Source organism: Salvelinus namaycush, chromosome 12 (assembly GCF_016432855.1).
Source record: "Salvelinus namaycush isolate Seneca chromosome 12, SaNama_1.0, whole genome shotgun sequence".
Classification (NCBI taxonomy): Eukaryota; Metazoa; Chordata; class Actinopteri; order Salmoniformes; family Salmonidae; genus Salvelinus; species Salvelinus namaycush.
In genome coordinates this window covers 43,973,521-43,996,469 of record NC_052318.1, presented here as the reverse complement: position 1 = coordinate 43,996,469, position 22,949 = coordinate 43,973,521, and the positions used below count along the sequence as shown (strand labels likewise).

At 42.4% G+C, this 22,949-nt stretch overlaps 1 protein-coding gene across 4 annotated transcripts; it reads left to right on the top strand.

Annotated features, from left to right (window-relative positions):
- The first annotated feature begins 9,131 nt into the window (after positions 1–9,131).
- On the top strand, positions 9,132–19,478 carry LOC120057289 (pyruvate dehydrogenase E1 component subunit alpha, mitochondrial-like). 4 transcript variants are annotated; one of them, XM_039005853.1, is made up of 13 exons: positions 9,132–9,267; positions 9,980–10,000; positions 10,812–11,702; positions 12,294–12,362; positions 12,463–12,636; positions 12,757–12,883; positions 14,040–14,131; positions 14,287–14,379; positions 14,485–14,640; positions 14,724–14,795; positions 14,900–14,967; positions 17,970–18,078; positions 18,260–19,478. In XM_039005853.1, exons 1-13 carry the CDS (start codon positions 9,211–9,213, stop codon positions 18,422–18,424), a joined length of 2,094 nt encoding a protein of 697 aa, XP_038861781.1. In that variant the 5' UTR covers positions 9,132–9,210; the 3' UTR covers positions 18,425–19,478. The 4 variants fall into 4 exon arrangements, with proteins under 4 accessions (XP_038861781.1, XP_038861784.1, XP_038861782.1 ...); XM_039005854.1 differs by lacking the exon at positions 9,980–10,000 and having other exon boundaries at positions 9,138–9,267; XM_039005855.1 differs by lacking the exon at positions 10,812–11,702 and having other exon boundaries at positions 9,138–9,267; positions 18,260–18,424.
- Positions 19,479–22,949: the final 3,471 nt, after the last annotated feature.

The following is a 22,949-nucleotide window of genomic DNA, read 5'->3' as shown; positions in this document are numbered from 1 at the left end:
ATTTATTTTTTTATTAATACATTTTACATTTTTATTTAACCAGGCAAGTCAGTTATGAACATATTCTTATTTACAATAACTGCCAACCAAAAGGTCTCCTGCGGGGACGGGGGATTAAAAATATAGAACAAACACCGACATCACGACAAGAGAACACTACATAAAGAGGGACCTAAGACAACACAGCAGGGTAGCAACACATGACATGGTAACAACACAAGATGGCAGCAGCACAGGTTACAAACATTGGGCACAGACAACAGCACAAAGGGCAAGAAGGTAGAGACAACAATACATTATGCAAAGCAGCCACAACTGTCAGTACGAGTGTCCGTGATTGAGTCTGAATGAAGAGATTGAGATAAAACTGTCCAGTTTGAGTGTTTGTTGCAGCTTGTTCCAGTCGCTAGCTGCAGCGAACTGAAAAGACAAGCAACCCAGGGATGTGTGTGCTTTGGGGACCTTTAACAGAATGTGACTGGCAGAGCAAGTGTTGTATGGATGAGGGCTGCGGTAGATCTCAGATAGGGGGGAGTGAGGCCTAAGAGGGTTTTAGAAATAAGCATCAACCAGTTGGTCTTGCGACGGGTATACAGAGATGACCAGTTTACAGAGGAGTATAGAGTGCAGTGATGTGTCCTATAAGGAGCATTGGTGGCAAATCTGATGGCCGAATGGTGAACATCTAGCCGCTCGAGAGCACCCTTACCTATAAATTACATCTCCGTAATCTAGCATGGGTAGGATGGTCATCTGAATCAGGGTTAGTTTGGCAGCTGGGGTGAAAGAGGAGCGATTACAATATAGAAAACCAAGTCTAGATTTAGATTTAACTTTAGCCTGCAGCTTTGATGTGCTGAGAAAAGGACAGTGCACCATCTAGCCATACTCCCAAGTACATGTATGAGGTGACTACCTCAAGCTCTAAATCCTCAGAGGTAGGGTTTAGAGCTATGGTCATGTTGTTATAATCTCCACCCGGCACAGCCAGAAGAGGACTGGCCACCCCTCATAGCCTGGTTCCTCTCTGGGTTTCGGCCTTTCTAGGGAGTTTTTCCTAGCCACTGTGCTTCTACACCTGCATTGCTTGCGGTTTTAGGCTGGGTTTCTGTACAGCACTTTGAGATATCAGCTGATGTACGAAGGGCTATATAAATAAATTTGATAGTAGTCACACCTGTGGGGAGAGTGGCATTCTTAACAAACCACATGACCTTTGTTTTGGAGGTGTTCAGAACAAGGTTAAGGGCAGAGAAAGATTGTTGGACACTAAGAAAGCTTTGTTGTAGAGCGTTTAACAGAAAATGTTCCATAGGGGAACATTATAGAAAAACTTAAAAGGGCTGTGCCATGGCGTTACATTTTAATAACTGTAAATCTCTCTAGGACAAGGTGACTAAGCAATATAATCGCCTGTATTTACCCCCAACAAATGAAATGCTAATTAGCTGCTATTGTGACTATTACTTTATAACTACAAATGCCATGATCTGGACGAGACTGCCGAATCAAGGCAAAGGTAAGCATCTCTGGATTAACTAGCTAATGTTAACTAAATGTAGTAATTAATAAAATTGACTTCATTTCTTTAAATGGACAATTCTGTGAACTTCCTTGTGCAAGTTTTAAATTGACACAATACCTGTTAGCAAAGGTGTCAGCTATCATGACACAGGAGGCAGATGGTTGGAGTTTAAGATGTTTAATACATCCAAAGGGAATAGGCAAGAGAATGGTAGTGGACAGGCTAAAGGTCATAACCAGATCAGAGTCCAGGAGGTACAGAGTGGTAGGCAGGCAGGTACAGAGTCCAGAACAGGCAAGGGTCAGAACCAGGAGGAACAGGAAAACCGCAGGTAGGCTTGGGCATACAAGATGAACAAGGAACAGAGAGACAGGAAACACAGGGATAAATACACTGGGGAAAACAAGCGACACCTGGAGGGGGTGGAGACAATAACGAGGACAGGTGAAATGGATCAGGGTGTGACAGTCAGCTAGAGATGACATATAGGAGCGTGCAGTGATTTGTAGTTTGTCATGATGTCTACTTTGAAGCTAATTAGCATTTCCGAATCTGATAGTAAATAGAGCCGAATATATTGATAAAACCTTGTCCGAGAGAGATATACATGGCTATCAAAAGGTCACGCCAGGATAAACCTACATGAAAGACACCTCCACTGTGGGGTTCTATTGCCATGGAGCAGAGAGAAAAATGTACAGTTTGATAGCTAATCTCATGCTATTCTACACATTTTTGCCATGAGACTGAGATAACATTTTGCAGCTTTACAGCTAATTTCCTGTAATTCAAAAATGTTTTGCCTTGGTTTATGACGTGTTCATATCCTATCTCGGGAGGGGGGGGGGGGGGGGGGGGCTGACGATCTCCAGGACGTATGCATTTTTGTCCTTGTTGTTCTTAACCCCACTGCCCGCAGCGCCCCACCACTTTGATTGGCCAGTGGTGGAAAAAGTACCCAATCGTCATACTTGAGAAAAAGTAGAGATAACTTAATAGAAAATGTCTCAAGTAAAAGTTCAAAGTCACCCAGTAAAGGTCTACTTGAGTAAAAGTCTTAAAGTATTTGATTTTAAATATACTTAAATATCAATAGTAAATGTAAAAATGGAAGCACACAGGCTAGATCTTGAGGGGGAGCTGGAATGCTGTGAAAAAGTACATAAACAATCCCCAGACAGCACCTCCTGGAGTCAACTTAAAGCAGCCAAAGCCAAACTGAATTTGGACAATACTCGGAGATTAAAAAAAAAAAAGTTGTCTTTACTAAACAGAAATACCATGAGTATAGCAATAGGCCGAGTAGATTGCTTGCTTACCAATTTAAAAAAAGAGCAGTCAGCCATGATTGTACGCTCTATCCGAACAGCAGAGGACGAGGTCACATATGACCCAAAAAAGATCAATTTAACTTTATGATTTTTACTGCAAACTATATACCTCAGAGAGAAAACATACGGAGGCAGAACACTCCTTCCTACAGGGAATCTCGCTAGCTAAACTATCAGAGACCGACCAAGAAGATCTCAACTCCCTCTTCACTCCTGAAGAGGCCCTGGAGGCAATTACCTCCATGCCACCTAATAAGTCCCCAGTCCCAGATGGATTCCCCAGAGAGTTCTACAAAGCTTTTTGGCCCCAGCTTAGCCCTATTTTCATGCCAATGCTGGAGGATTTTTGCAAAAACAGAGTTCTCCCAGACTCAATGCACACAGCTCGCATTACAGTGTTGCTAAAAAAAGACAAGGACCCTTTATCCTGCTCGTCCTTCCAGCCCATAAGCTTGTTGGATTTCGACTACAAAATAATTACCAAATTACTCGCCAAAAGACTAAACACTCTTCTTCCCAAAAAGCGGACCAAACTGGATTTATTAGAGACAGATACTCTTCTGATAACTTTCGCCGTCTTTTTGATATTATTGATCAAGTAAACGCACAGAAGACCCCTGTCCTGCTGACTTCACTGGATGCTGACAAGGCGTTCGACAGGATAGAGTGGAGCTTTCTGTTCTCAGTCTTAGAAAAGTTCAATATGGGCCCAAACTTTATTAAATGGATCAAATCACTATACTCTCATCCAAATGCCATGGTGACTTCTAACAGACTGAACTCTGACAGATTCCCTTTGGGACGGGGCACAAGACAAGGGTGCTCACTGTCCCCCCTGCTCTACTTGTTGGGGGCGGAGCCTCTGGCAGAGTTGATAAGGAGCAATTCAAGTATTATGGGTGTTTCTGCAGGCAGCCTGCAGCACAAGATTTCGCTTTACGCAGATGTCTTGCTCTACATATCCAACCCTGAGAAATCCCTCCCATTTTAGACACAATTGCTCAGTATGGCAAGTTCAGGTTATAAGATCAATTTTAACAAATCCACTGTCTGCCCTCTCAATATTACACTCACCAGCGCTAGGAAGACACTATGTCCATTCCAATGGAAGACAGGGATTTCAATACCTTGGGATCTTCATAACACCAGATCTGAATAGCCTTTTCAAGGAGAATTATCTTCCACTCCTGGATCGAATCAAGAACGATCTCCCTCCCAATTAGCTTAGTAGGAAGAATTAATGTCATCCGTATGAACATCCTCCCTAGACTGAACTATTTATTTCAGATGCTCCCATGCCATCTCCCACCTTCCTTTTTCAAAACAACTAACCAAAGCATCACCAAATTTATAAGGGGCATAAAAAAAAAAAAACTACGATCAAGTTCTCCACTCTATCGAAACCTGAATCTAAGGGTGGTCTTGCCCTTCCCTCCCTTCAATTGTACTACTGGTCTGCCCAAATCCGCAACATGCTAACATGGATCACAAACAGACAAGAGTCAACGTGGATTCAGATAGATCCCAATCCTGTGGTTCATTGCCACTAAGCTCAACTATATTCATTAATAACTTTAGTGAAGTGGGCAACATAGCCAAAACCTTTGATTTACAGCACCCTACTAGCATGGAGGGACTGTAAGAAATACCTGGGCATTTCCTCCCAAATATGTTCTCACTCACCTATAGTAGGCAACCCAGACTTGCCAAAAGCCCTGAGGGATGCCAACTTTAATCTTTGGCATACTCTAGGAATCAGGACCTTTTCAGACCTATGTCATCAGAAAACCACTACACTGAAATCATTTCAAGAGCTCTGCAGTGAATTCAATGTGCCAAGATCCCATTTATTTAAAAAAAATATCTTAAAATTAGACATGTCATTTCCTCATTTACTTCCAAGAGGTTTTGAATGAAGTTGAAACCCTTCTTGTCACAGCACAATCCATTAAAGGCGAAATATATTATATCTATAGACTCCTTTCTGAGAAAGGAGGCTCCTCCTTTACTCCTTTGAAAATAATCTGGGAAAAGGACCTGGGTCTGACTATCAGTGATGAGTTATGGGCGGAGGTTTGCAACAGGGTATACTGCTCCTCTACTAATGTAAAAATGAACAAATCTAATTACACTCCCATGAGACGCCATAGGAGAAATGTCTGTTTTCATTCTAACTAAAAGATGTACCTCTGAAAGTGGAACCTATATGCATGTATTTTGGAGCTGTAGAGAGATTGCCAAAATCTGGCAATCTATACATACTGCTGCACAGAAAATACTAGATGTACAGTTTGATATGACCCCGTGTATCTCTTCCTAATGGCCAGCAGGACTTTGTTCTTGATCCTGACAGAATTTGCTCATGACCATTACATATTTTAATAAGAAATGTATTCTATTGTGGGCCTCTAATACCTCTCCTACATTTAAAATGTGGATTGACCAGATTAACTTTCTTCCTCTTGAAAAGCTCACTTATGACCTTCGCAAGAGACAGCCGAAGTTTGATAGACTCTGGTCTCCACTACATTTCAAATTGGACAGAGTGAATGGGGCGATTAGGTAAATGAGCAGATACATGTTGTGTAAGGTGCTGTAAAATCTAAAAACTAATTATTTGCTTGTCTCAGCTAATGCTGGAAATAGCAAATAAGAACTTTGATAGTTATATAAAATTTGCAGCAGCACTATTTTTAAATAATTATTCTTTGTGCGTATATATATATATATAACTATTTTTTTATATATTATTTTTTTTATATATTATTTTTTTATTTAAAAAAAAAGGGTCACATCTGTGAATCTGGATTGTGTTTTGTTGATTGAAAAACAAGAAAACTTTAAATTGAAAACAAAAACTGACAGACACAAGCAAAAACTCTTAAAAGAAATGGTGCAACAGCCTACACCTAAACATTATTGATTTGCCATGATGTTTGGGATGAAAACTAGACGATTTTTCAGTGTGATCAAGTGTAGGCTACGGATTACAACAGCAGCTGCATTACAGCCAATGCTCCCCGTCACCCAGGGCAGCGTAAACGAAGTGGTAATGTTATGTATTTATAGCCCATTTATTTGTCTAAATAGGCTATAAATACACCCAATATTTTCTGTAAATGTGAATGTGATCACATTTTGTTTATATTTAAACTTGGCCTGGCTAGGCTACTTTGGCCTTTTCAATCACAAATTATTAGCCTACCTGAATGTAATCAAACACCACAGTGATGGACAGTTAAAATTTTAATTAAAGTTGCATAGGCCTAAAAGATACAAACCTGCATAAAGCAAAACCCTCACCACCACTATTAGTCATATTACAGTGCATTCAGGAAGTATTCAGAACATTTTGTTAAGTTACAGCCTTATTCTAACATTTATTAAATCGTTTTCCCCCCCTCGTCAATCTACACACAATACCCCATTATGACAAAGCAAAAACAGCTTAGAAATGTGTGCTGATTCATAAAAATATGAAATAGTACATTTACATAAGTATTCAGACCCTTTACTCAGTACTTTGTTGAAGCACCTTGGCAGCAATTACAGCCTCGAGTCTTCTTGGGTATGACGCTACATCATTCTTCTCTGCAGATCCTCTCAAGCTCTGTCAGGTTGGATGGGGAGTGTCACTGCACAGCTATTTTCAGGTCTCTCCAGAGATGTTCGATCGGGTTCAAGTCCGGGCTCTGACCAGGCCACTCAAGGACATCCAGAGACTTGTTCCGGCGTTGTCTTGGCTGTGTGGCCTGCCGCTGAAAAACATCCCTGCAGCATAATGCTGTCACCAACATTCTTCACCGTAGGGATGGTGCCAGGTTTCCTCAAGACGTGATGCTTGGCATTCAGGCCAAATCTTTTTTCTCATAGTCCGAGAGTCTTTACGTGCCTTTTGGCAAACTCCGAGCGGGCTGTCATGTGCATTTTAGTGAGGAGTGGCTTCTGTCTGGCCATTCTACCATAAACGCCTGATTGGTGGAGTGCTGCAGAGATGGTTGTCCTGTCAGAGACCATCGGGTTCTTGGTCACCTCCCCGACCAAGGCTCTTATCCCCCGATTGCTCAGCTTGGATGGGTGGCCAGCTCTAGGAAGTCTTTTGGTGGTTCCAAACTTCTTCCATTTAAGAATAATGGAGGCCAGTGTTCTTTGGGACCTTCAACGCTGCAGAAATGTTGTTTCGGTACCCTTCCCCAGATCTGTGCCTTAAATGTACTCTTTTGGTTCAATCATAATGCATAATAAGCATCATCAACAAAGGGAACATATTGGGTGTATGCTGATAAACGGTAGAAAGAATGTTAATTTAGTAGACTTGTTCAGTAGCAAAAACCCTTCAAAGGATGCATGACCCGGGGTCGGTCGAATGCTGCTTCCACGTGTTCGACACCCAGGCAGACGACACAGAGGGAGTTCGTGTCCTTGCCCGAAATGGTCTGCCTAGTTAAGCTAGCCAAGTCTACGCAGCTAGCCGTGTGACGCTAGCTACAAAAGGATACAAAGGAAAAAAAGTGGTGAAGCAAATTCTTACCCGAAGCGAAAACTTTCCCTTCACTCATGTTACCCAACACAAAAGACGAGCGATGATAACCCTGCGCGCTCTGCAGCATAACCTTGACCGCACACCTGTGAACAGGAAAACAGATCAAGTCGTGCTGAGAAGAGCTAAGTAGAACTCTTTTGTAAGGAACAGAGGCCAGAATGATCAGAGGGCAGGTGGGTGGGTGTCTCTTTAGTATGAGGGGAGGGACTCCCTCATTCGCCACTCGACCTGTCTGCTCCGACAGATGAGTATGATTGGAACAGGAGGTTGGTGGCACCTTAATTGGGGAAAACAGGCTTGTGGTAATGACTGGAGCAGAATTAGTGGAATGATATCAAATACATCAAACACGCGGGTTTCCAGGTGTTTGATGCCATTCCATTTGCTCCGCTCCGTCCATTTATTATGAGTCATTCTCCCCTCAGCAGGCTCCTGTGATGATTGGTATATAATCTGCATTCACTTCATGCGCCACCCCAGAGATAACCTCCTGGATAGGCGCCCTGATTCAAAAATCCATACATGAAATATTCCACCCCTGATGTGTTTTTGAGGTGCAAAGCATGCTTTTTCTGCTCCGCAGACACACAAAAAGTATAAGACCACTTCTTGTGACTCTCATCCACAACACATTATCCTCCAACGCATCCCAGATTTTCCTTGAGACTTCAAACGGATACCACAGGTAGCATTGATCCAAAACCCTAACTTTGACAAAAAACGAGTCTAGAGTAGGCTTGGATTTCCCCACAACTTTACTTATCTTGTTTCCTTTATTTTTTATCACTGTAACCCACTCATTCAGACTCTCTGTGCTCTCATCTTTACCCGATGCGCCGTTGGTTTCAAACAGAACATCCGTTTCCACCCTCTTTCTCTCCAAGAACTACAAATGCATGCAGGGGGTGCTCTTATTCCATGAGCACACGTGGTTTTGACCTCGATTGAACCCTTTCCAGGGGTACTTGCCCTTTCTCTAGTGTGTGATAAGGATTGATTTGGCTATATAAAACTATATAAAAACAATGTGATGAAAGCATTAAGCTATTTCCTATTTTGTTGTGGCTCAGTCGGCAGAGCATGGCGCTTACAAAGCCAAGGGATGTGGGTTCAATTCCCGCTGGGGCCACCCATATGTAAAAAAAAAAAAAAAAAAAAAAACATATGTATAAAGTTGCATTTGGAAAAAGGTGTCTGTTAAATGGCATATATTATTATAATTCTAAAGGGTCCCTACAATACAATGTATATTGTGTTACTAATGCTTAAGAGGGATGTGAAGGATGTATTGTAAGTACAGTATTTGAAATAAACTTACTTATCCAATTGAATCCTCTGAAGGTCCTTGTTTAAACAGTCTAAACCAGTTTATGTATCGTCCTTTTGACTATTTATAAGTACTTGCTTCGTATGCAGTAATTCATTTTGCAATCTAATGCTTGAAGAGGAAATCTGCTTTATTTTACCTAGCTATAGCTACCCCTATGCTCTTGCCCTATCTCTAAACTGTGCATTTAGAAGGGTTGGTGTTATCCTGAATCCGTGGAACGTCCCTGCCGCAAACCTAGCGTGTCCCCGGGAACCCAACTGGTGCACGTTTTGGGTTTCGCCCTAACACCACACAGCAGATTCAAATGATCAAAGTTTGAAGAATTTTTTTCCAGCAAAGTATAAGGGAGTTATACTCCAGTATACTAGGTGGCAGTAATGCAACATTTATTGGATGCCATCGCCGTTTAACCTCATCGAAGAAGACAGGCAGCGGAGGGGAGAAACGTTCTGGAACTGCAGGTCCGTGGCAGCACGATAGTATGCAAAAGATGCTGACAATAATCTCCAACGTGCTGAGGGGTAGTGCAAGCAGAAATGTAAGTATTGTTTCTGTATAGTACTTTAGTATAGGATACAAAGGACTGCATGCCCTTTTCTTAAACAAGACCGGCTGCTGTCCTGACCTTGCTAGACAGCAAGGTCCCAATTCGTACGCGTACCGGGGTAACGTTAGCTTGCCTGGCTTTAGATACACATAGGACTGTTGCCTAGCTGTAGTTAAGTTAACCTGCTAGCTAAGATCCCAGGGAATCACATTAAAGGCCTACGTTACCAGTACTTTATCTAGTTAGCTAACTAGCCAATCGTTTACCTAGCTGGAGCTCCTTGCCTCCAGCAGCATCATCATCAAAGACAGTCTAATAACGTTAGATGCGAGAGCGTCGTCTCATATCACATCATTGGTTGTTTTTGTTTCTGTGCCACAATGTCCGCTATTAATCAAGATACCCAATGGTAAGGTCTTAATGATGTGAAAAGGCTTCTGACGGAAGTGTCAGTATGATGAGAGAGGATCAGTGTTATGAAGGTAATCACAGGGAACTAAAAATGTGTGATTGGCTGGCCTGGCTACCATGGATAACACAACTCAAACATTTGATGTGGCACATGATTGTCTGAATTTTCTCTTTTCATGTCTGACAATATAACCATGTGATTCTCTAATTGATCTTTTTATCCATTGATGTTTTTCCCTTGTGTTCTCTCACTTTTCCCCTCTGGTTCTCTCTCCTATTGGCTGCCTTATAGGGAGCCCAGGTTGTGTCAGAGGTAAGATGTGGTTTTACTGACGTAAGGGTGATACAAAACCCTGTGACGCATGACTCTGTTTTGCACTCCGGCTTTATTTCAAATTATTTATTTCCCTTTCACATGGTATGTGCCATACTTTCACTCAATGATTTTAGTTTGTGACCACTGGTGAATACTTTTTTTTCTGTCCATTTCCAGCATCCTTCAACATTGTATTTACCCAACCCACCACTAGAAAAACAGTTTATTTAATTTTCTTTTTAAGCAATCATGCTTTACCATCTTCTTATCCCTCATCTTGTTGCTTTTTGAAAATTAAGAGCTATTCATGCTCACATGCACACAGACCTATCTCATATAGCTTCTAGCTAGACCTACTTATTTCACATTGGATAGTGGTGTCAGAGCCAACAGGCTAGCGCAGATGCTTTGGCTAAGCCAAATGTGGTCTGATTGGTAGCTACTGCTTATTTTATGTTGTGAGTGGAAAGTTGTTTGGTTAGTAAGTTTAGTGCAGAGAATGTGGTGTAGAACTAGCCAATTTTTCTTTAGGTCTGAGTCTTTTTTTTAAAGGGCTTTAATTGGTGCAGTAGTTATGTGGAATAACATATATTTTTTTATCGTATTCCTGATGAAACAAAGAACTCAGATGATGCACTTTTTAAGTGTTGAGAATAGCTTTTTTTAGTGTTGAACTGGATCAACACCTTCAGAACAACCAAAATACCTTTAGCTGTTTGAGCTGGAGTAGTTAACTCCTGCTGCTTTCAGACCTCTCAGTGGGTGTTGACTCTGCAGTGACTTATCTGCCTGGCTCTTCTCTCCCCAGTCCTCCATGCGCAGGGCTGTTTTGCAGCTGCTGGCAGTCCAGGGGCAGTATGCTGACATAACCTCTCCACCAGATCCAGCACTACGACCCTACAAGCCAGACACAGATTTATACTCCATCTCACACAGTCCTCCAGCAGACAATTTCAAAAGACCAAAGACTGATCTAACATTTACTGAAATAGACCCCAGTGCTGTACTGACCACAGAACGTACAATTGACAGCAGACTAATACCTGAAGAAGAACCCCTAGAAGTCACTCTAGTCGATCCGTCTCCTGTCTTTAACAGTAAACCTGAAGAGGAGTTATTTGACACTGACAAACCATTTGCAGATCTATCACTTCACCACGTGATAAATACGGAACCGCCAGTCTCCGAGTTATCCGTATCAGAGCAACCAAATCTAAACTCACCAGAACTCTTCGCAACTGGCCTGACTGTTTCAGAAGCAGAACCCTTGGCAGATACCGCCTTGACTGTTTCAGAATTAACTTTATCCAAACCATTTGTGAGTACAAACCCATTTATTCCAGAATCAAACTCATCTGAACGGTCAGCTGCGATGGCCTCTCAAGTATCAGAATCGACTTTACCAGAGCCTCCATTAACCTCTGATGCACCTATCATAGCCCACTCTTCAACACAAGCAGAAATGGACTTTGACCAACTAAGGCTAGAAATATCATCACCAGAACAACCTCTAAACACAGACCAAACGACTCAGGAATTAAACCCACCCGAACCTGACATCAGTACAAACAGCCACACTTCCATATCTGAGCCTCAGCTGGCAGAGAGGAGCCAGAATACAGACATAATGTTGCTTTCACGCCCTGAGATCACCCTCAGCCTGACTGAAGACGCTCCTTTACCAGAGCCACAGCTTGCTGTGAGTACTGGCAGCCCCCCTGTCTCTTACACTCCTCCCCTCACCACTACTCATGCTTTTACAGTACACTGCATGCCCTTATGCACAGGTGCAGTGATCCACCTGTTTTCTCACACGAAGGCTAAGCACATGGTGTGGTGATCACTGTTTCCCTAGAGTGCTTGAATTGACTGACTGTGCGAACCTGCTCACCCCAAAATGATCTCTATTCATATTTGTTCTACAACACTATGTTCTCTTTCTCCATTAAACATTCACATTTGAACACACATTAGATTTTCCCAAGGTGAATACAGTGTTCTGGATATGTCCGTTTTCAGCCCGGCGAGGCATTCTTGTTAGTTGATTGGTTCAGTGTTTGAGACAGTGACTTTTCACTGGCGATCTCGGTGACAAGGGAGTGTTTATTCACGCTAGTTGTGGTGTGTGGATCAACCTCGGGAAGTGTAGCTATGTTTTGTCTCAAGGTTGTTCACTCCACCGTTTTTCACTGTTTGGGTCTGTCCTCCTGGCTTGCAAAGTATATTTGTGATGTCTGGTAGAAGGTACGCGTGGAGTGCAACCTCTCAATGTCCTCTGTTTTTATTTTAGGCCGCCAGCATGGTGGCGTCGTCACGTTCATATGCTGATTTCACTCCTGAGGCCAGCTTTGACATAAAGGTAAGACAAATAAAAATTCTTTAAAATAGTTTTTTTTTTTTTTTTTAGCTGATTGATACTCACTTTTCGCCTTGATCTCATTGTGTGCTCCCTCCTATAGAAAGTTGACCTTTATCGTCTGGAGGAGGGCCCACCCCTGACGGCCACTCTGACCCGGGAGGAGGGGCTGAAGTACTACCGCACCATGCAGACAATAAGACGCATGGAGCTGAAGGCAGATCAGCTGTACAAGCAGAAGATCATCAGAGGCTTTTGTCACCTGTATGATGGCCAGGTTAGAGTGCACACAATCACTCATGTATTGTATAAGCAAACGTACAGTCTCGCATGAACACGCAGACGCACTTCATTCAAATATAAACGCTCGGAGATTCTGTTTGTCATTCTATGATAGGAAGCCTGTGCGGTTGGCATTGAGGGGGGTATCACCCTGTCAGATCACCTGATCACTGCATACCGCGCCCATGGCTACACCCTCACCAGGGGCGGGACCGTCAGGGAGATCATGGCTGAGCTCACTGGTGAGTGGACTTGACTCAATCCAATCGTTAACTCTAATAGTGCTGAACGATTACTGCTTTTTGAGGTCTGTTTGATTATTAGGGAATAACGGGTTTCGATTTAAAACCAAATATACAGTTTTTTACATTTACATTAAATGCATTATTAAACAATGATTAGAGATTTTTTGGGGAAATGCCAAAGCTAGAAATGGTGAACATTACATTGCCAAACATTCCATTGTCTTTGTCAGGTCCATATAGGGGGAGGAGGAAATTACTATTAAATAATAAAATATCAGTTGTGTGTATGACTTAGTTTTATGACTTCATAATTTCTCATTCCTAAGTCATCTCATCTGCTCAGACAGTAGCTGCCAGCCAGACAACCATTTAACATTCTGTGTTCTGCCCATACTGTGCTGTCTTTATTCATCCTATTTAGCTAGGCTAGCCTGCCTAAGTATGCTGCATAGTTGTCTGATTAAATAATTTTACTAGTTCTTCAAAGTAGATGAGGCATACTTTCAAACTTTCTATCCCTCTCTCGTTGTGTACATTACTCTCTCATGCAGCGGCGTATGCTATCTGTGTGTATCTAATCTAACATAGGAGGCGTAAAAGTGTATCCATCTGTGTCCAAGCCGGAAAAGAACAGGCTCAATGGATTATGGTCATTGTAGTTAATTACCACGGTTCTGTGCTGAACTAGGTTGAATATTTGGGTCATAAAAACAACTCCCTTCAGCCCAGCGTCCCATTTTAGTTCTTTACTTCATTTCTCTCGTCACTTATTTGAATTCTCTGTATAGAAACAGAGCATTGGGCTCAACCCCAATAACTAAATGGAATTAAAGTAATTGAAACTGTCAGGCAATTATTTGATTAATAACCCCCCAAAAAACAAACATTTGGGCTCCCGAGTGGCGCAGCGGTCTAATGCACTACATCTCAGTGCAAGAGGTGTCACTACAATTGGCCCAACGTCATCCGGGGTAGGCCGTCATTGTAAATAAGAATTTGTTCTTAACTGACTTGCCTAGTTAAATAAATAATCGCTTAGCACCAAGAGCTAATCATTGTACTTTGCACCTCTGATTTTGTCTTCCAAACCATTCAAACACCTTTTTCACTCATTGTTTTCTTCCCTCATTTCTTCCCTTGCTGTCTCACTAAGGTCGTAGAGGAGGCATTGCTAAGGGCAAAGGAGGCTCTATGCACATGTACACTAAAAACTTCTATGGAGGCAATGGCATTGTGGGAGCTCAGGTAATTCACAAAGGCCTAGCATTATTCATTTCTTAGATTTGAAAGAATCCCATTTGATTTCCTTTTTAAACCTCATAATTTGTCTAAGCTGTATATCCCATTCAAAGATGGTGAATTCTCCTTCTCAAATATAACACCTGCCTAATCCCCCTCAGGTACCGCTGGGAGCCGGTGTAGCCCTGGCCTGTAAGTACCTGGGCAATGACCAGCTGTGTGTCAGTCTCTATGGTGATGGAGCAGCCAACCAGGTTTGACATGCTTCTTGAAACCTGCATGCATTGAACATATGAAGGACAATCACTTAAACTTTAGATTTGAGCCCAACTGTTGACTGAATTTGTATTAATCCACAGGGTCAGATATTTGAGACCTATAACATGTCGTCTCTTTGGAAGTTGCCCATCATCTTCATCTGTGAGAACAACCAATATGGCATGGGCACATCAGTAGAGCGCTCTTCTGCCAGCACCGAATACTACAAGAGAGGAGACTACATTCCTGGCCTCAGGGTAGACCGCTAACTAATACATTCACGCTTCTGTACAACTTACATTTCTTGAGTTTAAGAATGACATTTTGTATCTGTATCCAGGTGGATGGGATGGATGTCCTGTGTGTTAGAGAGGCCACCAAGTTTGCAGCTGATCACTGCCGATCTGGAAAGGTGAGCATCAACCTTACAGTATGTAGGGTTGTTAATTTTGTGTCTGTGTGTACTGTGTACAGGTTTGTGTGTTAAGTCTGTTTCTCTGCTCCACCTGTGTTCAGGGCCCTATCCTCATGGAGCTTCAGACCTACCGTTACCATGGACACAGCATGAGCGATCCTGGCGTCAGGTAAAAGTCCACAGCTACACTGAGTATACCAATGACTCAAGTGCTTCCCACAGTGCCAAGTTGGCTGGATGTCCTTTGGGTGGAGGACCATTCTGTATACACACGGGAAACTGTTGAGTGTGAAAAACCCAGCAGCATTGCAGTTCTTGACACAACCTGGTGCGCCTGGCACATACTACCATACCCCATTCAAAGGCACTTATATTTAGACTTGCCCGTTCACCCTCTGAATGGCACACATACACAATCCATGTCTCAGTTGTCTTGAGGCTTGAAAATCCTTCTTTAACCGGTCTCCTCCCCTTCAGGTTTGACATGAAGTGGATTTAACAAGTGACATCAATAAGGGATCATTTCTTTCACCTGGTCAGTCTATGTAATGGGAACAGCAGGTGTTCTTAATGTTTTGTATACTCTATTGTTCTTGTTGGATTAGTAGATTACTATTGTAGATTATTACCTACCTATCTGTTATTTTCTCTGGAGAAGTTATTTGAACTCCCATCAGTAAACAGGTTTCCATCCAACCATTTAATGCGGATGATTTACCTGGCGCATAAAAACAGCCACGACAGGGCTAATGGAAACAGGAAATGTCGGTTCAAATTCATAAATGTCGACAATTTGTTTGTTCGACATGGTGGGATCTTTTTGTCGGTAAAATTAGTTACGTGAGAAATGGAGGAGGAAGTACCTTTATGCACAAATATTGATAATGGCCACAAGTAACGCAATGATATGTTATGTTATAGGCCTACCACCACCACGCGGAAAAGCATGACAGTTTATAGGTAGATGAAATAAATTAATATGAACTTCACATGGTGGTTAAGTGCAATGATCAAGCAAATCCAAATGGCTAAATATCAAGGGTAGACTATTTGATTGCTGGTGACATGATTATCGCTGCTTGCTGCCAATTTATCAAATAAATTGGTCTTGCTCTTATCCATATCTCATCATATAACCTGTCCACTTTATCAGCAAACTTGTCTAGGAAGCATGCGCCAAAACAAGATTGGGCAAGTTTTCTGTTTAACAGTTTTGGGGGTTGAGGCCCTTGGGAACGTAATCTGGCCATGATAACAAGATAGGTTAGTCTATCTAGCTAACATGGGCTAGTAGTTGATCAACTGAAGATTTCTGACAGTTTATTAATTATTCTCTCTGGTCTGTCGGTGAATGACAGTGGGGAAACTGCCCATATAAATGTAGAAATTGCACCGTGTTCATTCTACTAGTATAACTCCCAACATCAATAAATTGAAAGCCCTACTGAGTTCCTACATTTATTTATTTTAATTACCCCGTTTTGGGTCTGTGGTCCGTCAGTTTAGTATGGCTGGCATAGTATAACGTTACTGTAAGACAAAAACCACCTAATTTCTGAGATTTTAGGATGATTGTGCGAATGGTCGCATTTCTCATGCGGCCAACTCCAGTGTGCACCAGCAGGGCAAAATATGTGCTTTGATTGAAACAAAATACAGGCATGCTACAGTTTGTTAACGTGGTAACACCATCTGCTTTTTTAATGCACTGTACATAATTTGAAACAACACTGTACATAACTAAGACGATCTACACGCCTATTCCCATGTAGCTGACTGAGATCAAATGGTCGGCATGCATATGCTGCATGGACGCTTCACTGGTAAAACCTGACGAATTATCATTCACAAGTGACAGTGAGAAATGTGAAGGGAGGGTTACTACAAAAAATTTGGTTAAATTAGAGGTAAAGAAACGCAGAACGTGATACTGATCTTTCCATGGGATCCGTCAGAACTGGGCGATTACCTACAGTTCCGCAGCCATGGCCATAAAAAAAAAAGATGACTAATATTTGGCACATGGGAACTGAACCGCAAAGGTCTGGGTGGATATTGTCATTTTTTCGGCATAGTAACCAACCCCCACCTCGCGACCTCAACTGTTCAGACCCCTCTTGTTGGTGGGGAGAGATTTGCCATTTTAAAGATAACTTATTGCAATTCTACACATTTTGCCATGTCTTGTGTGTTCATATGATACCGGAGTGACTCAACAAACTCAATGGGGGGGTCAAGCCCACTGGCCACGTAATCCGGCCATGATAAGATTTAGATAAGTTAGACTAACCAGCTATCTAGCGAACATGGGAAAGTATTTGATCATCTGGACATTTGAGTGTCTGGCATAGTATGCTTTTATTTAACCTTTATGTAACCAGGTAGGCCAGTTGAGAACAAGTTCTCATTCACAACTGCGACCTGGCCAAGAAAACAAAGCAGTGTGACAAAAACAACAACAGAGTTACACATAAATAAATGTAGTCAATAACACAATAGAAAAATCTGTATACGGTGTGTGCAAATGTAATAAGATTAGGGAGGTAAGGCAAATAGGCCATAGTGGCGAAATAATTACAATTGAGTAATTAAACACTAGAGTGATGTGCAGAAGATGAATGTGCAAGTAAAGATACTGGGGTGCTAAGGAGCAAAAAAATAAATAACATGGGATGAGGTAGATGGGTGGGCTGTTTACAGGTGCAATGATCGGTAAGCTGCTCTGACAGCTGATGCTTAAAGTTAGTGAGGGAGATGAGGCTTCAGTGATATGTTACTGTAAGGGGGGAGGGGGGTAGAACTGGGGGGTTACATACAAATCCGCAGCCATGGCCTTTTTTGGGAACATAACCGCAAAAATGCTTTATGTGCACGTCATCACACACAGCCTTTTCTTCACAACAAATTAGTTTGATGGAAACACCTCTGGTGGGAAAATGTGCATATTGATTTTATGCAGAATTTAAAAAATTTAAATTCTCCAAATATTTGCATAGAAATCTGAAACCAATTGGATGGAAACCTAGTGCTGACCTACCAGGGATTCAACAGCTAGTCTTTCAGTGCTCTAATATATTGCTACCCCTGCACTCTGTCCCCCAGTAGCCTCCTCCCTGCATTATCATAGCTGCCATAGTGACACTGCATACCCCTACCCCGCTCTTTCCTTAGCTACCGCACACGTGAGGAGATCCAGGAGGTCCGTAGTAAGAGCGACCCCATCTCCATGCTGAAGGACCGTATGCTCAGCAACAACATGGCTAGCATAGAGGAGCTCAAGGTGATTCTCAAATATTCACTAATATACTGGCCATTCGACGTAGTATATACATAGTCAAAGATTCAGATCTTTGACTAAGTTTGAAAAATGCATGATTGACGCATTGTAAATAGTTACAGCTGACAAAAGCATGTCTTGGAGGATGTAATGACCAAACTTCACTTGTCCCGTATGTGTGCAGGAGATTGATATTGCGGTGAGGAAGGAGATTGAAGATGCTGCACAATTTGCCACCACAGACCCCGAGCCCCCTCTGGATGACCTGTGTAGCCACATCTTCGCCAATGATCAGCCCTTTGAAGTGCGTGGCGCCACCCCATGGACCAAGCTGACGTCGACCAGCTAAAGGCTCTTGTGCCCCACCCCTTTGTCTCCTAGGCCCTTCCCCTGTGCTCCATCAATGCACTTATCTTTTCACACATCACATTCCTCATCTCAGCCAACGGCCTTCATGGATTCTAATCTTCTTTGCCTACCTCCCCACACACACATCCTCATCCCGTGCCAAGAACAACTTATGCCACACATTTATTTTCCATTGACCCTCTGCCAGAGCCCTAATCCAAACACTCGACACCCAAAAAGAGTGCCTGACTGGTGTCATACCTCATTGACTAACTCTGATTCATTCCTACTTGCAGTGCTCATGCCACACTATTGGCTCTTGTCATTTCTGTTGAAAGGCCACTTAAAACACAGCAGAGAAGTAAGAAGAGCCTTTCATTATCCTACTCCAAATGTTGTTCTGAGACTGGTCACATGGACCAATTTTTCTTAACATTACTGGCATAATTATTCCTATTTGATTAGTTTTTTTTCCTTCCCTATCCAAATATAAGATTAAAGAGATTTATGTTGGGATGTTAACATTTTTATTTATTTTGCCAAATCAAACCTGTGCTTGTGGGATCTTGTCTGTTTGGAAGATGTCTTTAGGCTGCGTGTCACTCGTAGCCGAGCACAAACACTGCAGATCCACATGAACAGAGGCTGAGTCTGTACATTGTGGTGTGATGCTTCAGATAGATTATTGAATACTGCTGACTTCATGCCTTAACTGTGTTGTCAGTCATACACCATTTTTGTAGACGCTTTCCTTCTAAATCATAATGCTCTCTAGTTCCCTAAAATGTTTTGTTCTAATCAGCCTCATATTTATTGCCAAATGTGTTTTGTATCTAACGTACCAGTACTCAAACTAGAACTGCTTCAAGCAGGAATAGGAAATGCCTCTCTTCGGAGTCTTGGTGATCAACAATGGTCAGACTACAAAACAGTGGGGCACTACACAGGGATCTGTCCTGGTTTTCCCCCCAGAGGTGACGAGATCAGGAAATGTATGTGCTCTGTTATTGTCTTTGTATAGTCTATCAAAACAAATAAACTATGAAAGAAACTAATTAACTTGTTTTGGGCTTTGTGTGAATGTGTGGTCCCCTGGCTCAGTTGGTAGAGCACAGCGCTTACAACGGCGTGATTTGTGTGTTTGATTCCCACTGGGACCACCCATACAAAAATGCATGCATAAATGTTGCTTTTGATAAGTCTGCTAAATGGCATATGCCTTTTTCATTAAGAGCAAGGGATAAAGTATGTATGTGTATATAGTTAAAGGTTAAATGTAATAAATGTGTATATATATAGTACCAGTCAAAAGTTGACACCTACTCATTCAAGGGTTTCTTTATTTTTTACATTGTAGAATAATAGTGAAGAAGTCAACTGAAATGACACACATGGAATCATGTACTAATCAAAAGTGTTAAACAAATCCAAAATATATTTGAGTTTACTCAAAGTAGCCACCCTTTGCCTTGACAGCTTTACACACTCTTGGTATTCTCAATTTTTTTTATTTTACCTTTAACTAAAGTCAAGTCAGTTAAGAACAAATTCTTATTTTCAATGATGGCCTAGGAACAGTGGGTTAACTGCCTTGTTCAGGGGCAGAACGACAGATTTGTACCATGTCAGCTCGGCGATTCGATCTTGCAACATTTCGGTTACTAGTCCAACGCTCTAACCACTAGGCTACCTGCTGCCCCAGTCAGCTTCATGAGGTAGTCAACTGGAATGCATTTCAATTAACAGGTGTGCCTTAATATCATTTGTGGAATATCTTTCCTTAATGGGTTTGTGACAAGGTAGGGGTGGTATACAGAAGAGCCCTATTTGGTAAAATACAAAGTCCATATTTTTTTAAATTTCATTTCACCTTTATTTAACCAGGTAGGCCAGATGAGAACAAGTTGTCATTTACAAATACAACCTGGCCAATATAAAGCAAAGCAGTGCGACAAAAACACAATTACACACAAACAAATGTACAGTCAATAACACAATAGAAAAATCTATGTACAGTGTGTGCAAATGTAGAAGAGTAGGGAGGTGGGCAATAAATAGGCCATAGAGGTGAAATAATTCAAATTTAGCATTAATACTGGAGTGATAGATGTGCAAGTAGAGATACTGGGGTGCAAGAGGGTAAGTAATAATATGGGGATGAGGTAGTTGGGTGTGCTATTTACAAATTGGCTGTGTACAGTGATCGGTAAGGTGCTCTGACAGCTGATGCTTAAAGTTAGAGAGGAAGAAATAAGACTCCAGCTTTAGTGATTTTTGCAATCCGTTCCAGTCATTGGCAGCAGAGAACTGGAAGGAAAGGCGTCCAAAGGAAGTGTTGGCTTTGGGGATGACCAGTGAAATATACCTGCTGGAGCGCATGCTACGGGTGGGTGTTGCTATGGGGACCAGTGAGCTGAGATAAGGCATGGCTTTACCTAGCAAAGACTTCTAGATGACCTGGAGCCAGTGGGTTTGGCGACGAATATGTAGTGAGGGCCAGCCAACGAGAGCATACAGGTCACAGTGGTGGGTAGAATATGGGGCTTTGGTGTCAAAACAGATGGCACTGTGATAGACTACATCCAGTTTGCTGAGTAGAGTGTTGGAGGCTATTTTGTAAATGACATCGCCGAAGTCAAGGATCGATAGGATAGTCAGTTTTACGAGGGTATGTTTGGTGATTCTAGATATAATTTTGGATTGGAGATGCTGAATGTGAGTCTGGAAGGAGAGTTTACAGTCTAACCAGACACCTAGGTATTTGTAGTTGTCCACATATTCTAGGTCAGAACCGTCCAGAGTAGTGATGCTAGTCGGGCGGGAGGGTGCGGGCAGCAATCGGTTGAAGAGCATGCACTTAGTTTTACTAGCATTTAAAAGCAGTTGGAGGCCACGGAAGGAGTGTTGTATGGCGTTGAAGCTCGTTTGGAGGTTTGTTAGCACAGTGTCCAAAGAAGGGCCAGATGTATACAGAATGGTGTCATCTGCGTAGAGGTGGATCAGAGAATCACCAGCAGCAAGAGCGACATCATTGATATATACAGACAAGAGAGTCGGCCCGAGAATTTAACCCTGTGGCACCCCCATAGACTGCCAGAGGTTCAGACGACAGGCCCTCCGATTTGACACACTGAACTCTATCTGAGAAGTAGTTGGTGAACCAGGCGAGGCAGTCATTTGAGAAGCCAAGGCTATTGAGTCTGCCGATAAGAATGTGGTGATTGACTGAGTCGAAAGCCTTGGCCAGGTCGATGAAGATGGCTGCACAGTACTATCTTTTATCGATGGCGGTTATATCTTTTAGGACCTTGAGCGTGGCTGAGGTGCACCCATGACCAGCTCGGAAACCAGATTGCATAGCGGAGAAGGTACGGTGGGATTCCAAATGGTCGGTGATCTGTTAACTTGGCTTTCGAAGATTTTAGAAAGGCAGTGCAGGATGGATATAGGTCTATAACAGTTTGGGTCAGAGTTTCTCCCCCTTTGAAGAGGGGGATGACCGTGGCAGCTTTCCAATCTTTGGGGATCTCAGACGTTACGAAAGAGAGGTTGAATAGGCTAGTAATAGGGGTTGCAACAATGGCAGCGGATAATTTTAGAAAGAGAGGGTCCAGATTGTCTAGCCCAGCTGATTTGTAGGGATCCAGATTTTGCAGCTCTTTCAGAACATCAGCTGTCTGGATTTTGGTGACGGAGAGGGGGGGGGGGGCTTGGGCAAGTTGCTGCAGGGGGTGCTGAGATGTTGGCCGGGGTAGGGGTAGCCAGGTGGAAAGCATGGCTAGCCGTAGAAAAATGCTTATTGAAATGATCAATTATCGTAGATTTATCGGTGGTGACAGTGTTTCCTATCCTCTGTGCAGTGGGCAGCTGGGAGGAGGTGCTCTTATTCGCCATGACTTTACAGTGTCCCAAAACTTTTTGGAATTAGTGCTACAGGAAGCAATTATTTTGGCAAGAACAGATCAAATAAGCAAAGAGAAACGACAGTCCAGCATTACTTTAAGACATGAAGGTCAGTCAATTGGGAAAATTTGAAGAACTTTGAAAGTTTCTTCAAGTGGAGTCGCAAAAACCATCAAGCACTATGACGAAACTGGCTCTCATGAGGACTGCCACAGCAAAGGAAGACCCAGAGTTACCTCTGCTGCAGAGGATAAGTTCATTAGAGTGCCTCAGAAATTGCAGCCCAAATAAATGCTTCACAGAGTTCAAGTAACAGACACATCTCAACATCAACTGTTCAGAGGAGACTGTGTGAGTCAGGCCTTTATGGTCAAATTGTTGCAAAGAAACCACTGCTAAAGGACACCAATAAGAAGAAGAGACTTGCTTAGGCCAAGAAACACGAGCAATGGACATTAGAGCGGTGGTAATCTGTCCTTTGGTCTGATGAGTCCAAATTGGTCTGATGAGTCCAACTGCTGTGTCCTTGTGAGACGCATAGTAGGTGAACGGATGATCTCCACATGTGTGGTTCCCACCGTGAAGCATGGAGGAGGAGGTGTGGGGTTGCTTTGCTGGTGAGA

Coding starts and splice junctions, on each gene's coding strand:
- LOC120057289 (XM_039005853.1), top strand. CDS start 9,211: ATGCAAAAGATGCTGACAATAATCTCCAACGTGCTGAGGGGTAGTGCA. Junction 14,132..14,286: donor ATGGCATTGTGGGAGCTCAG/GTAATTCACAAA, acceptor AATCCCCCTCAG/GTACCGCTGGGAGCCGGTGT. Junction 14,641..14,723: donor ACTACATTCCTGGCCTCAGG/GTAGACCGCTAA, acceptor ATCTGTATCCAG/GTGGATGGGATGGATGTCCT.